Source organism: Zea mays, chromosome 8, assembly GCF_902167145.1.
Source record: "Zea mays cultivar B73 chromosome 8, Zm-B73-REFERENCE-NAM-5.0, whole genome shotgun sequence".
Taxonomy (NCBI): Eukaryota; Viridiplantae; Streptophyta; class Magnoliopsida; order Poales; family Poaceae; genus Zea; species Zea mays.
Genome location: NC_050103.1, coordinates 120,433,140 through 120,448,821, shown reverse-complemented (window position 1 = coordinate 120,448,821; position 15,682 = coordinate 120,433,140). Strand labels below are relative to the sequence as shown.

Below are 15,682 nucleotides of genomic sequence, written 5' to 3'. Positions count from 1 at the left end.
ACATCTGCAAACAAGCGTATTATCCTTGGACAGAAGAATACAATTAAACTATAGCTTCTTTTGTTCCTCAGATCAGATATTGTATTCCTAACTCCTTTTTTGTTTAAAAGCGGTTCTGGGCAGAGCCATTTATTTGCACGCAAAGGCTTCTTTTGTTGCCAACGGCTACGGTACTGGCACGGATGCAGGACTTGGCTGCATCTGGAAGCGACCCGGCTCACCGGTTCTCTGGTGCCTTCGTGTGCCACCTCTCGCACACACAAGAAACTTTTGAGAACCAAAGATAACAACAGGAACATAGCAGAGCAATCGCCACGAAAAATGTCTGATCGATGAGGGACGATAAGGGACAGGCCACTATAGGAACCGAAGGAAAAGGCACTGTCCTATTCCAAAAGCACAAATTCCTCACGCTCGGATCAGACATTGTTCATATGAAATCCACAAATAATTTGCACATATTTCGCCATAAGTCACACAACGACGCTTAAGAAGGCAAACACCAACGAACAATGAAAGATAGCACTGGCACTTCTATCAGGCAGGCACGCATATGTACACCGAAAGTTTGAACAAAAGAGTAGCGAACTAGGCACACTAGTGATCTGCTTGATCACACCTGAAACCTAGTATGTACAAAGAGCGGTAGCCGTTTTTTTCTCTCCTAAAATCAGCTCCACCAGATCGTGCTGTCAGCTAAAATAAGCAGTGAACCACCCACATTTACACCGTGTTTTCCTTTCCTACGAGATACTTACAAAGAGAAACTCCTGTTGCATGCGAAGTATCATTATCGCTTATTGGTTAAGATAGGTGGAAGGATCCCTGGCCCTCTGTAATTGCATAGAGGAGTTTCTCTCTCATCTTTTCCTACAGGAAAAACAAGCAAACTTTCATGGGTCGAAACAAACAAAGCATAGCTAAACATCAAATGCGCGGAAATTTGCTGAGTGAGAAGTTCAGCGTTCAAAACACTTTTTTACTATGAATCAACACAAAAAAAACTTGACTTGCATAATTTTTAGCCTTTTTTTGGTAGCTATGTTGGCTGCTTATTGTTTTTGGTTATGTTGGCTGGGAGGGAGAGATCTTGACGTTGAGATACCCTGAGAACATGGACGTTTAATTTCAATTTATTTCGCCTGATTTGTTTGTTATAAGAAGTTCAATCCAATGTTATCAAATTGTCTAATCAATCCTAGTTGCCATGGCACTGATCAGCTCAACTAATCGTGTCTAATCGTAGTGCAAAGCTGATCGCCATGGCATCGATCAGCCTGACTAATCGTGATTAGTCAGACAACTTTATAATATTGGTTCAATCTCCCAAATGATATAAGAAGTCCAATCTCAATCTATTCCACCTAATGTCCTTTCGATCTCTCAAACCATTAATGATACTGAAAAAATTAACCTAGTAAACTCCACTAAGTTAGGATACGCAGACAGGTCAAACCTTTGAAGAGTATGGAGGTAACTTAAGATAGTTGGCACAAGTCATCACGCTCGGCAGGTCATGATCAACATCATTGCTGTTATTCTGTTTATTATTACATCACAATGTTAGCAAAAGATGGTTCAAACGAACTGAAACATAAACGAGAGCTTTACGACAAAAACAGACCTTTCGAACAACTGTGAACTTTGGATTTAGTGCAGCCAAGCCGCCTGGTGGAAGCCGAGGTGAACCCGTTATAAATTGCAAGAAAGCTCTACGTTGAATGGATCCAAACTCTTGTATGATTTCCAGCAACTGCAATGCATTTTAGATTCAAATAGCAGGCCTCCATTAACGGTTCACAACATACATTGCCAATTCAAAATATCTTGTCTAGAGAACTTACATTAATGACAGGAGGGCTGCTGGAAGTGTAGCCATGATCAAATTTGATGTGATCCACAAGTTTCGCAAACTGTTCAGACCAAGAAATCAGCAACCAGAATAAAATAATAACAAAACATGAACAGATGCCAACAGGAGATAGATGCATACATCCCATGTATCTTGTTCACCACAAAGTAATCTCTCTAGCTCGTCCTCTGAAAAAACCTGGAGTTTTTTTAGCGGAAATACCTGCAGTAGACAGTGTCAGTGTTTCAAACGAATATTCTAGGTGAAAAATGACCATGGAACTCTCTATACAGTTTCCATTTTTATTTATTTATTTATTTATTTATTTATTATTATTATTATTATTATTATTATTTTGCTGTAGGGGCTTCCCCTACAGTTTTCTCCATAAAAAAGACCATGGAAGTGTTATCATGTAGGTTCCACGTAAGGTTTCCTACTACAACCAGAAGCACAAGGAACAGTACTACCCCCTAAATAAACCTGGACCAGAAAACAAGAATTAAGACCAATGCAGTAGTATTTACCATTTTGGGATGTTAATTATTGTTCCAATAATATATATAGTCTAAAACACACAGTAGAACACCAGATAAGATGCTTGTATGCGGTAAAAAGGTGGAAGGGTCAGCAAATCGTTAGAGCATGAAATCAGTACAAGAAATAATCGAAGTTCAATCATACTAGTAGGTTAATATATATTGCTTATGAAACACACAGGATCACATAAATGGTAATCAAATGGAAGGTTTTCAAATCATATGATTACAGCCTTGATTTGTGGTAATATCTGAACTTCGAAAGTTCAAGTGTGCTAACAAGTGGCACATGGCATTTTTTATGCTTCAGAATCAAGCTCATTCCCAAAGCAGAGCCAAACTAGACAATCATAGTGTGAGTGAAAACCACCACCAGTTACAAGCATCAATAGAGAACTGCATTGTAGAGCAAATACCTCATTAAATCCTGACTTAAAAGCTTCCATCTGTCTTGCAATTCCACTTTTAACCGTTGCGTCAACAACATGACGAACATATTCTTCCAAATTCTCAGCATTCAACTGAACAATAGCATTAGCAATTAATTTGGTGTGTGTGGGGTGGGTGGGGGGATTTAGTCTGTTCAGAAGCAGGCAGAAGAAAGCACGCTTACACAGTCAGAGCGACTTCCTGGCGAGAGCACATATTCTGGATATCCTGGGAGAGCGAACTCAATAGCAAGATCCTCAATTCTACAACCCCGATAAGTCAAATCTGATATCTGGCAGTCCCTTGTCAAATTGGACTCTGCATATTTTCTCTGACAAGCAAGCGCTTGAAACTCCACAAGGCATATGGCCAGTTCAGAATCTAATGACTGGATATCATATATATTAAGCTCCTATAACAAAGAAAAAGATTAGATTTAAATAGACACGCAAAGTAAGAACAGCAACTGTCGTTCACATTGAAGGATGCAGAGTCAAAGATACCTGTCCAAGGATAAGTTTGTAGAATGCTTTAGAAAATGGAATGTCAAGAATTCTGTTGTCTTTAATTGCTTTTGCAACAACCAGACCAAGTAAGTGGAATCGCTCGCTCACTTCTTGAAAGGAAGCAGGATCTTCAGAAGCAGACCAAGGTCTAGGGAAAAGTCCATTAGAGGCAACCACAAATCTAGAAACATGAGTATCATGGGTACCAGATTTACAAGGAAGTTCCCCTCTCCACATGCCTAGACCAGACTTCTGAAATTCATGACTTATCAATGTATAGAATTCCATTGTAGGACCTAAACCAGTGCCCACTTCCTCTTTATATTCTACTTCAAGTAGAGCATTGCTCTTAGCATGGGACTTCATCATTTTTGCTGCTGAAACCAGTATATCATCACGATCAACTTTGAACTTTTTCCGTGAGTGGGAAGACCCCCTTTCCGCAACACTGTTAACACTTGCATCCATCATGTGGCCATGATGATTTTTCAAAGAACCAAATGCCGTCAACTGGAAATACTTCCATCTCGCCTCAAATGAAAATAAGAAAGGACATGCAGACATCAGTTCAATGCACCATAAAGGCAGGCAGCAAGACCTTGAAACTAATGGATCATGCATTTGTTGCTCCAATTTATCTGTTAATTTGGCGCTGACAAACTCTTGCTGAGGAATCGAGAAAACTTCAGCCTTCAGATCATCAAGGTTAGTTATCCTTCCATGGGCAAAAGAACGGTTTCTCTCATCAGACACGAGGTGAAAGGAATACCTGTTTAATCCCTCTAAAATGTGTAACATAAACAATATGTCATACGAAGCACCTGATCTGTCAAGTTTGCAAGGAAGTTTACCAAGCAACATACTAGAAAAGAATGGGAGCATCTGCCATGTAAACCCAGTTGTATTCTCATTTATTGATGACATTGCAGTAGAGGAATGCCTAGGAGAATCATTTGCTTCTGGGTTAACAGCTGTTCTATTTGCTTCTGGATTAGCAGCTTTGAAAGTTATGTCATGTACACTGCGCCAAAACTGCATGTCCAGAATTATCTCAGACCCTGCATTGATATGATCCTGCAGGATTGACTGATATAGAGTAACAGACCGGTCAAGCTCTTTCCCATTTAAGCTAAATACCAATTTTTGTTGTATGGTGTAATCACTCAAGATTGTTGTGTTTCTTTCTGCTTGACCTGCAGTTGCACATTTATAAGAGTTTTCAGGCTGCTGAGATGAAAAGATGGCCTGCAAACAGACACTTCAGGCTACAGCATGCTCACCAGAAGATGAAGTTCCTTGCTTCGGACATGTTTCTGCAGGTAGATTCTGACTTCCACAAGTGAGGCCCTGAAAAGAGTCGATTAATTATAAAGATTGTTAGACTCCTTGTACTGTTTGTGTGTGTTTAAGTATTATGAGCCTAGAGCCCAGCTCATGTAACCCACTAGTGCTGGGTATATGTACTACTGCAGCCCAAAATCAATGGATAAGGGGTTTTATTTCTCCAACATGGTATCTAGCCAAAGTTCCTGTACTGTTTGTGTGTGTTTAAGTATTATGAGCCTAGAGCCCAGCTCATGTAACCCACTAGTGCTGGGTATATGTACTACTGCAGCCCAAAATCAATGGATAAGGGGTTTTATTTCTCCAACATGGTAGCCTCCGGTGGCCCAAGCGCCATGGCCGGCGCTCCTCCCCCTCCATCCAGCTCTCCTCCTCTCCTCCCTTCTCTACTCCCCCACCGCTGGGTGTTAGTGGTCGTGGCCCCTCCTCTTCCCACCGCCGCCCCTCCTCCATCACAGCAGCTGCCGTCAGAGCCTGCTTGCCACCGCCGACTAGGCCACGCTCTCCCTCTACCTCCCATCTAGGGCACGCCAGCCCCTGCTCCCGCGGGTGACAGTCAAAGCGTCGGCGGCCCAGCCGCCCTTTCCTAGGGCTTTGCCGGCCAGGGCCAGGGCCTGGCTACCCTCGGCCTAAGCGTGGCTAGCCTAGGAGCGAGCCTCGCAGCTGCCAGCATGGGTGCCGCCAGTGTGCCCCTGGCCGGTCTAGATGCTGGTGTCGGAATGGGCATGACTCCAACCGTCACAGGTGTCTCGTTCTGGTCCTCCCCGTCTTTCACGCCTCCGCTGACCCCTTTCCCGCCTTCGGATGTTGAGTTTGCTGCAGGCGAGCAGAAACGGGTTGCAGCCCTCGCCTGAAAGCACAAATGCACCACGGCGGATGCTCTCGCCTGGCAACTTGTCGAGGCTGAGCACCATCAGTTCTCCCTGCCTCAACCCTCCCCCAAAGCCCCTAGTGGATCGACCCCCATTTGGCATACGAGGCCATTGTCATCAACCTCCACGCCCATGCGACAAGTCTTTAGAATATTCGCTCTAGTCCTCATCTCTTGACCCGACTTCCTCCAACTACTAACAAAATCATGCGCTCCTTGTTATTTCAGCCATTCGTTCCTGCTAGCTACTGGGTTGAGAGCCTCCACACTGCCACATATCTCTTGTCTTCCTACTAAGGTGATTCATGCCCCCACACCCCACTTTGCTCTTTTTGGCACCACTCCATCCTGTGACCATCTTTGTGTCTTTGGTGTGCGTGCTACCCCAACATTTATGTCACTGTTCCCCATAAGCTTACCCCCTGCTCCACCCGTTGTGTCTTCCTTGGTTACTCCTCTTATCACAAAGGGTATTGATGTCATGACCTCACCACTCATCGTCCCTTGATCTCATGTCATGCCATCTTTATTGAGACGGACTTCCCCTTCTCGACCCTCTCCAGTTCCACCGTTGACTCCCTTCTTGAGTTGAACTTTCTTCTTGACACTGACCTCATGGCTCCCTCTGGCCACCCACCCTTTGTCTTTCCACCAAAGGTTCACCCACACCGCTCTCGCCTGACCTATGCACCCAAACTCACTCCAGGCTGCCCTGTCGCCCCTGATCGAAGCGTGTGCCTACCCTTCGGCCTCCTCTGAACCACTAGCGGCCCCGCCTTCACCCTCGACTTCTCTGGCCTTGCCCTCACCATTGGAAATCTCGACGCCCTCGCCGGCCCCGGCCGCTCCCTCCAACACCAATTCTGTGCATGTCTATCAGTGACGTGTGCGAGCGAGTGCACCACCCCGCTCTTGGGCCGAGCCAATGGTGTATGCATCATCCCCCTTTCTTCACCACTACCCTCGTCACGTCCATTCGATGGCGACTCGACATGTTGCTCGGGTTCTTCGCCCTGTCGACAGTCTCGTTCTCTCTGCTAGGGATGAAAACGGTTTCGGAATTTTTCGGTATTCCGGAAACCGATTTCGAAATTTTTCGATCGGATTCACCGGTAACGGTATTTTTCGAAAACAGAATAGGTTTTCGGAATTTTCTATTGGAATCGGTATCGGAATCGGCGTGGTGTTTTACCGACTGTTTCCTTCGGTTACCGGATTTGTGTCTCGGAATTTTTTTCGAAATTTTCCAGCATGTGAGTTTTTCGCATCGTCTGTACGTCTCTGGATAAGGATTACTTATTTTTGTATTTTTTGGACGCCTTAAGATTTTTGGGATAGATGGTGTTGGAAGGCAGTTGAGATTAACGATTTGGTCTCTCGAACGAATCCACCATTTTCTATGCACATGTTATGTATTAGTAATATATAATGATAGAGAGCCGACAGTCTGTCTTTTTCACACACTAGATTTTAGAGTTTTCCTGTGAGGCTGTGAAAAAACTCTTTATGTGAGGAAAAAATATTTCATGAGTAAGCATGCCATGTCAGCTAAATCGAGTGGATATTGTGAATTGTGAGCTTTGAGTCTGTGAACTTGTGATCTTTATGAACTTGTTATACTGTGAACTTGTTATATTGTGAACTTGTGATCTTTGTAAACTTTTTATATTATAAATTTGTGATCCTTGTGAACTTGTTATATTGTGAACTTGTTATATCATGAATTGTGAACTTGTGGTCTTTGTGATCTTTTGTCAACTTCGTTGTATTGTGAAGTTTGATATGTTTATCGATCGCATTTTAGATTTCGACCGTTATCGGTGTATTTTCCGCACCGAACTTTCGTTTCCGATGTTTCCGAAATACTGATATCGTTTCCGTTTCTGGAGTTGCCGTTTTCGATTTTGTTTCCGATAAAAAATATGAAAACGGTAATGGTTTGTGTTTACCGACCGTTTTCATCCCTACTCTCTGCAACCTCTTTGTGGGCCTCTCCCGTGCCATCTTCCATTCATAGCGCTCCTGTCGATTCCCACTGGCATTACACTATGGAGGAACGAGGAAGAGTATCAAACCCTCCTTGTCGATCACACCTGGAATTTGGTGCCCCATCCCCCAGGCAATGTGGTGACTGACAAGTGGGTCTGAACATATAAGCGAAAGTCGGATGGTTCTCTGGACATGTACAAGGCCCACTGGGTTCTCTAGGGCTTCACTCAACATCCTGGGGTTGACTACAATAAGAAGTTCAATACAGTGGTGAAGCTTGTTATTGTCCATGTTGTTCTCTCACTGGCCCTCTCATGTTCTTGGCAGTTCATCATGTCAAGAATGTCTTCCTCCATAGGACTCTTACAGAGACTGTCTATTGTAGTCAATTTGTTGAGTCTGCTCACCCTAACAGGTCTACAAGCTCAACAAGCCCCTCTATGGTCTGAAGCAGGCCTTCCGAGGTTGGCACAGCAGGTTTGCCACATATTTGCTCTTAGTGGGATTTGTTGAAGTTAAGTCATACATATCTTTGTTCATCTACTAGCATGACAGTGACATTGTACCTCCTTTTGTATGTTGATGTCATTGTGCTCATTGCCTCTTGTTCAAGCCTCCTGCACCTGATCATTACAACTCTTCAGCATGAGTTCAGGACAAAGGATTTGGGTACTCATCACCACTTTCTAGGGGAATATTGTTGAGTGTTTGCCCATTTCTTCAGCAGCGCCAATACACTCTAGATACCCTAGAGCACACCGACATGCTAGATTGCAAGCTATGTGTGACCCTGATGGACATGCAGGCCAAGGTCTCCGAGAACGGCACCCCTGTCAGCGATCCCACTGCCTACCTGTCAACGCTCTTCAGTATCTCACCTTCACCAGGCTCAACATCACACTAGCAGGTTTGTCTCCACATGCAAGATCCCAGGAACCACACCTGAGCACGGTCAACAAATCCTTCAATACCTTAAGGGTAATGTCGACTATGAGCTTCATCTTTGGTGTTCCTCCACACATGAGTTGGTTGTCTACACCGACGCTGACCAAACCAGGTGCCCGAACATCCGCTGGTCTACATATGGCTATGCAATGTTCCTTGGGGCTAACCTCATCTCTTGGTCCTCCAAACGTCAACCCATGGTCTCAGCTCCAGTGCTGAGGCTGAGTATTGAGACGTCGCTAATGGGGTGGCTAAGGCGAGTTGGTTGCACCAGCTCCTCTAGAAGCTTCACAAACCCCTCACTAGGAGAATGCTTGTGCGATAATGTCAGCATCGTCTACCTCTGTCAACCCCATCCAGTAGCAACGCACGAAGCATGTTGAGATCGATCTTCACATCGTTCGTAAGCACGCTGCTATCGGGGAGATCCGTGTTAATCACGTCCCGACGAGCTCACGGTTTGTCAACATCTTCACTATGGGTCTTCCCTCATTGTTCTCGGAGTTCAAGTCCAATCTCAACATGTGTCGTGGCTAGAGTTTCAAGTGGGGGGGTATATTGCTTGTGCGTGTTTAAGTGTTATGAACCTAGAGCCTAGCCCATGTAACCCATTAGTGCTAGGTATGTGTAATGTTGCAGCCCATTATCAATGGGTTAGTGGTTTCATTCCTCCAACAAAGACAACTAAAATTGCTATCGAAATACTTTGAAGTATATGCTTTTTAAGAAATATACATTAAGAACTAGAGGACAGATTTAGTGTCGGAGGCTCCTACATAAGTGGGGTCTAGAGAAAGGACAAACCGAGGCAAACTTTCCTCTCTCAAATGCGGAGAGGCTGCTTCGAACCCGTAACCTAGTGACTCAATGAGACAACTCTCACCATCGCACTAGGCCTGCCCTTCATATACATTTCTAAGCCGTTATAAATTCCCAATTAGCTGTGAACTTATTCCATGGAACAACCAACATAATACAAAACCATTTCCAGCACAAAGATCCTTTTAATCTCTGTTTCATTTGAAAATTAAAACCTATAGAAGAGCGGACTGCAGACAATGACTTATCCATTTCATTTAACTACCAGCATACAAACCACCTGTGGAACAAAGGTCCTGATATCATCTCTGTTTAATTAGCATAGAAGACAGATGAGAAATGCAGAGTGGAGTTTAAGAATATATGACATCCTTTGAGATTGGAATAGAAACCTAAGAAAGCATGTAAATTCAGGAAAATGGCCATGGATTTCAAGATTATATAGAAAAGCAATTCCAGAAACACACACTGGCTGCTTGGGAATGTGGAAGCATTGAAATCCATGTGTGTTTGAGTGCAAGCCCAAATGTGTACTGAGAGCCGCCTTTGAAGCTGTGTGCTCCCCCCCCCTCCTGATTAGGTTTGAGCTCCTTGGTGGTGATCATTTGTATTTTTTGGGACAAGTCTGCAACCGATTTGTGTTTCCAGGAGTAGGTTCTATGCCCTCTCCCTTGTTTTTTCTCCTATCTATTGAAGACACACAGCTCTCCGGTGTCATCCAAGAAAAAGAAAATAAAGATATCATGTTTAATAAATACCAATTAGTCAGACTTCATAAAGTGTTAATAGCATGGCCAGAGTAATTTTTCACCTCTGATGGTGAATCAGCCTTCTGACTAGGTGTGGAATCTTGTTCCTGAGAGTCATCGTCAGCATATTTGATTTCCAAAGCAGTGTCACTAGGTGGTGATTCAGCCTTTTGACTATTGACATCTATACTAACTTTGGGCCATAGAAATTCTTCAATGGTTTGCAAGGATGACGATATTTCCACATTCACGGCACTGTTATAGCTTGACAATTTAGTTTCATCTTCGTCTTTCTTGAATCTTACTCGGATACATGGAGTAATTGTTGAGTGCCTTGTAGGGATATCAGCAATACTGCTCCTTGGCTTGAAGTTGTGGCTCATTATAACTGGAAAGTTGTCAAGAGAAGTAAGAGCATTCTGCAGCTTCCTTACTAAAAGTGTCAGGAGCATGTCATCCCAACCTTGGCCCATTCTTGAGAAAGACATCCGAGAAAATGACTGAAATCTTTTCACCACAGCCAAAAGATGGTCAGAACTGCAACCCATATTGTCCTCCACCTGGAGGTACTTGCCATTTGAGAGGTAATTTGATAAAGATTTAACCAATCCACTCTCAAGAAATTCAAAGGTTGTCATTGTTTCTCCCCCATGAAGCTCCATCATCACCTCACTTAAAATGGTAGATAAGTATTCTTCATTTTGAAGATTGCATTGTTCAGATGACTTGTCTGTGGTCTCATTCAAAACTGCACAGCAATTTTTGAGTTTCTGCAAAATCTCAGTTAACCCCATCTCAGAGCTCACTACATCCTTAGTAAAGTAAGTTGTCTTCACATGCCTGGCAAAAGTAAAAAGACTGTCCTTCCCAATCCTGCAAGTCCTTTTTTCAGCAGCTTCAGATCTACAGGCATCAAATGCGTAGCAGAAACATGTAGTCTTATTTCTTATGACAGGTTGAGTCTCAGGTTGTTGCATGTTATCAGGCATATGGGTGGATTTTGAACAATCCTGTTGATTAAGAAGCGCCTCAACTGCATTGACGACACCTTCCTTGATAAAGAAACCAAGGTATGCATTAGGAAGCTTTTGCATGAGAATCTCGACTATCTTTAGTGATGAGGTCAGCACATGATGATCCTTTCTAGACAATAAACCAGCCAAGAAGCTGCCACGGGTAAACAAAAAACATATGTCCATTCAGACACTTTTAGTATTATTTAAATGCGAGATTTAACTTGCCAATGACTGCATCCAAGAAATGTAATAACACAATCCTTTCACAGGTTATTTTATACCTTGGTATGTTTGTTTCCTTGAGCAAGTCCTGAAGTATTTCTGATTTACTGAAGTAACAAATATTGTTAACAATTGAAGCACACCCATAGCAAATGTATGAATTGGCACCAGAGTTCACCGCCTGCGCAATTTGTACAGTAAGCTCATTTCCATATTTCATAACACAAACATTGTTATGAGCTGTTAGTTTGTAGTGCTATTAAGATACCTTGATCAAGACAGGAAGAATATCCCTAGAGAATTGACACAAGAACCTTGGTTCATCCGTAAGTATTTTTTCTTTCGCTAGTATGATCTGGGTGTCTTCAACATCCCTTGCTGCTGAAGGAATCAACTGGTTTGCTAGTTTAAGAGCTTCATTGACCTAATAATTACAACATTAGCAAACCATGGTATAACATGTCAGAGTCCGCAAACTAAGAATGGCAATTGCACTGAAAGGATAATCCAAGGATGCAGTAGGTGAAAAGGGCAAACACCTGTAGTTACCTATTTTCAATGACATGGTGTCACAACCAATCTGTAAAGATATTATTCCACAATATGAGTAGGGAGAGGCAGAAAGTTTCAGGGCCCAAAACTGCCAGTAGGGATGTTCCAACAAAACAGGAAGTTTCTAGGATTTCTATACTCGTTTCTTCTTTTCTATTATTTAACATTTATAACTCTGGAAAAAATGTTGTGCAATGGAAACAATCTTGTATACCTGTGATGTACCTACTATCAAGAGGAAAACCGGAGTGCTAAAAAAGAAGTGTCCATTTTCAAATAAATTGCTAACGGTCAGAAGCAATGCGCGAAAGGGCCTCTAGCCTAGTGGTTAAGGTCTTCCGAGTAGCACCTCCAAGTCCTGGGTTCGATTCCCCTCGGGAGCGAATTTTCAAGCTTGGTTAAAAAAATCCCCTCGTTGTGCCTCATCCGCTCTCGGGTTACGATGTCCTATGCGCCACCCTCCAGTTGGGCCATTGCAGAGTGGACAATTGACGCCGGCCCGTTAGTGATGGGGGGCCAGGGTTCGGGGATTTTCTCGGTCGGGACCATTGTTTCGGTCTCTTCTTAATATAATACCGGGAGGGCGGTCTTTCCCTCACCGGCCGAGTTTTTTTTAATAAGAGAAGCGATGCATTTGGTGAAATTGTAATAAGTTGTAAATGTAGTTTGCACTCTAAGAATATGGCATGTCATACACAGTTTTAGCATGCACTCTGGCATAATTACTAGGGATGGTCTCTAACATTATCTTCATTAAACTTCCTCAGTTCATATAAACATAGTAACATATACTAGTAAATCAATGTAAAAAGGCAAAATTATTGAATGCAGATGAGTCAAGGGAAGAGCACATGCATCTTTTTGTTTATGAGAAAAAATATACATCATGATAGATATAAAAAATATTGTGAAAAGCACAGCAACAGAACATGTCTGCTATGCACATCTAGTACTACTTGGCTGGAAGTAAAGATGTGAAAAGGCCAACCTGATTGTTTTGTTTTTCCAGAGGCAAATATGGCATGCCATGGGAAATGTCTGAAGTGATCAAAATCCCCTTTATTGTGCTACTAACACCCAGCTCAAACAGAGATTTCACTGCCACAAGTGAAGTACAGGCTAGCTTAGCAAGAAGCCCAATCAGATTCTGCAACGATGAGACACAATGGTCAGCTCCCTCAACACATATCGAGCATAAACAAGAAGTTATAGAGCAAACATACACTACATGTCGATGGGCTAAGGGCCGTGAGTCCACCAGTGTGGATCAAAGGTAGGACCTTCTCCATAACACCCTGGTGGCAGAGATGATCGACAAGATCAACCGAAGTGCTAAAGGAGTCCGCAATGCTTACCAGGCAAGCTGCAACCTTCTCTACTATCTGGAAATTGATATCGATTACAACCAGAAGCAGAGCATTCTTTACATGATAGAATGATCTCAATTAGATGGGGGACAACAGTACCACTTTGTCCTCAGATTGCAGAAGATTACAGAGAGTTGGGACCGCATCCAGAACAAATTGGGAGCAATCTGACGGGACCTTTTTGCAGGCATTTGCGACAGCTGACACTGCAACCCTCTGAACCATGGAAGTGCGCATCAAATTAGCAAATGCACTAAATTCCCAGTTTCGAATGTGATTATTTCTTACCTGAATACTTGCAGCGAAGAAGTCAATGAATGCCAGCACAGCGTTGATCATGCCAGCCTGCAAGCACTGGGTAGGCTGCCTCCGTGATATCTTCTCAAATGCTTGCAAGCACTGCATACGCAACAGAATGGTCGGATAAAGCGCCTCAAGGTAAATGTGATCACCCGATCAGGCCGTAAGATCTTTCGGGTTACCTGCTCAGCAACATCGACGTACTCGATGGTTAGCAGCCGGGAGCAGAGCACGGGGAGGAGGCCGTGGCGGACGACGGCGTCAGCGGCACGCGGCATGGCGTCGCAGAGGTACGTGATGGCGCGTACGGACAGCAGAATCACGTCCGGGGTAGTACCCGCGCCATCGCCGCCGCCGGCCCGGCGCACCAGCGCTCGCGCGGCTGCCTCTGTGGGGAAGTACCCACCGACGTCCTCCGTACAGAACGATAGCGCCTCGCAGAGCTCCGTGAGCGCCGCCAACAGCGCGTCCTGCCCCGCGCCATCGTCTGCCACCGCGTCCACCATCCGCTGGAACCTCCCGCCCCCGCTGCCGCGCGGCCCCGGGCTCCCGTCCCCATCCGACTCGCACGACGACCCCCCATCGCCATCGCCATCGCCATCGCCATCACCGTCCCCATCATCCGCGTCGACATCAGCATCGCCGTGGTGGCCGGACGACGAGGTGTCCATATCCGAGCCGCCCTGCTCAGCCTGGCGCGCGCCGGGCGGAGGAGCGGCGGCGACCGCGGCCGCGGAGGTCGAGGGTTCCGCTGTGCACGGGCGCTTATCGGCGGGGGGTTCGGGTTCGCTGCAGCCTTCGGGGTCGGAGTCGGGCCTCTTCCGGCAGCGATCCATCGGCGGGCTCCCGCTTGCCGTCGCAGCCCCAGAGCCCTCGCCGATGACGGACGCCAGCGCGCTCCCTTCTTGCCTGACCGCTTTTTGGCACAGCACGGGCAGCGATCATTCGGTCGATCGGGTCCCCAATCGGGGGCGCATGGATAGATACGGGAGGCGTGCGGGTCTTGGTTACTTGGTTTTTAGTCCAAAAGTTTGTTTTGGTTTCGCGGATCGGGGCAAAATCGCGAGACTTTCATGTGGTTCCGGGCGGTTTTGATGCAAAATCCGCGGGCGGTACCAGATTGTTTGGGCATTGGTTCGGCTCCACCGCCATACTGTAGGAGACGGTGCGGCCTGCCCGGTGGTCTGGTTAGACTGTGGAGGCACTGGACTCCACTCTGAAGATGGAGCCGCTGTTCTGCAGTTCTACTCGCTTCCGCACCGGGCTGGGTTGTTTTGACTTTTGAGAGCGTGCACTGGGGTCGTGGGGTGCCTTCGTCGTGTTACTGGCTGGTATGGTGTGTTTGTTCCATCGGGTTAAAACGACTGATCTCTACTAACTATTAAGAGAGTACCGTAGACTGCCCCCGCCTCTCTGCCCCTGTCGCGATCCGCACGCCCGCCCGCCGCAATCCCCGCCTGCCCTCCGCCCACCCGCCGCGACAGCCGCAAACGCCACGATCTGCCCACCCGCCCGCCGCAATCCACGCCCGCCCGCCGCAATCCACGCCCGCTCTGCGACGTGCTCGCCAGGTCCGGGACAAGCTCCATGCTCGCCACCCTGCACAAGGGCCAAGTCGCGCGTCTCCCGCCCCATCGCTAGAGCCACCTGCCCGCCGCGACAGCCGCGAACGCCATGATCCGCCCGCCCGCCCTCCGCAGTCCCCGCCCGCTCTGCGACGTGCTCGCCAGGTCCGGGACGAGCTCCATCCTCGCCACCCCGCACAAGGGCCAAGTCGCGCGTCTCCCGCCCCCCATCGCTGGTGGCTCCGGCTCCCACGGCGGTGGCATCCCGCCGCACGCCTCTCGGCCCCCCTCACTGGCGGCCCCAGCCCCGGCGACACACGGAGAGCGAAAAGGATGTTCCTTCCCTTTTTTGCTCGCTGCTTCCACCAAATCTGCCCACCGGCTCTAGAGGCTACAACTGTCCCGTCTGCCTCAGCAGACGCCTCCACCCTCGCATCGGAGCCGAGCAAGCGCTACACGGAGGTTTCTCGGCTACTTATGGCGAGCGAGGGTCGCATGACGGCGTCGTCAACCCATCGCAACTCATCCATTCCCCTCGTCGAGGGCGTCGTCTTCGCTAACCGCTTCTCCATGTTCTCAATCCACTTTTCGCAGATCTGGGCCAACCGTGACCGCTA

The 15,682-nt window shown here is 46.2% G+C and overlaps 1 protein-coding gene across 2 annotated transcripts; it reads right to left on the bottom strand.

The window, feature by feature from the left end:
* Positions 1–408: 408 nt before the first annotated feature.
* On the bottom strand, positions 409–14,794 carry LOC103635779 (E3 ubiquitin-protein ligase UPL4). 2 transcript variants are annotated; one of them, XM_008658155.4, is made up of 17 exons: positions 13,683–14,794; positions 13,489–13,599; positions 13,300–13,416; positions 13,057–13,215; positions 12,822–12,980; positions 11,550–11,705; positions 11,341–11,462; positions 10,106–11,210; positions 4,607–4,673; positions 3,324–4,519; positions 3,005–3,232; positions 2,808–2,912; positions 1,994–2,074; positions 1,845–1,913; positions 1,625–1,753; positions 1,457–1,540; positions 409–870 (listed from the first exon to the last, which is right to left on the bottom strand). In XM_008658155.4, exons 1-17 carry the CDS (start codon positions 14,334–14,336, stop codon positions 805–807), a joined length of 4,608 nt encoding a protein of 1,535 aa, XP_008656377.1. In that variant the 5' UTR covers positions 14,337–14,794; the 3' UTR covers positions 409–804. The 2 variants fall into 2 exon arrangements, with proteins under 2 accessions (XP_008656377.1, XP_023156585.1); XM_023300817.2 differs by lacking the exons at positions 10,106–11,210; positions 11,341–11,462; positions 11,550–11,705 and having other exon boundaries at positions 13,683–14,538.
* Between the last annotated feature and the right edge of the window lie 888 nt (positions 14,795–15,682).

What these genes read in the sequence shown, in the direction of transcription:
- LOC103635779 (XM_008658155.4), bottom strand. Translation starts at nt 14,336, where the DNA reads ATGGATCGCTGCCGGAAGAGGCCCGACTCCGACCCCGAAGGCTGCAGC. An exon ending in ACGTCGATGTTGCTGAGCAG is followed by an intron (nt 13,600 to 13,682) that starts GTAACCCGAAAG and finishes TTGCGTATGCAG; the next exon opens with TGCTTGCAAGCATTTGAGAA. An exon ending in TGCAATCTGAGGACAAAGTG is followed by an intron (nt 13,216 to 13,299) that starts GTACTGTTGTCC and finishes ATCAATTTCCAG; the next exon opens with ATAGTAGAGAAGGTTGCAGC.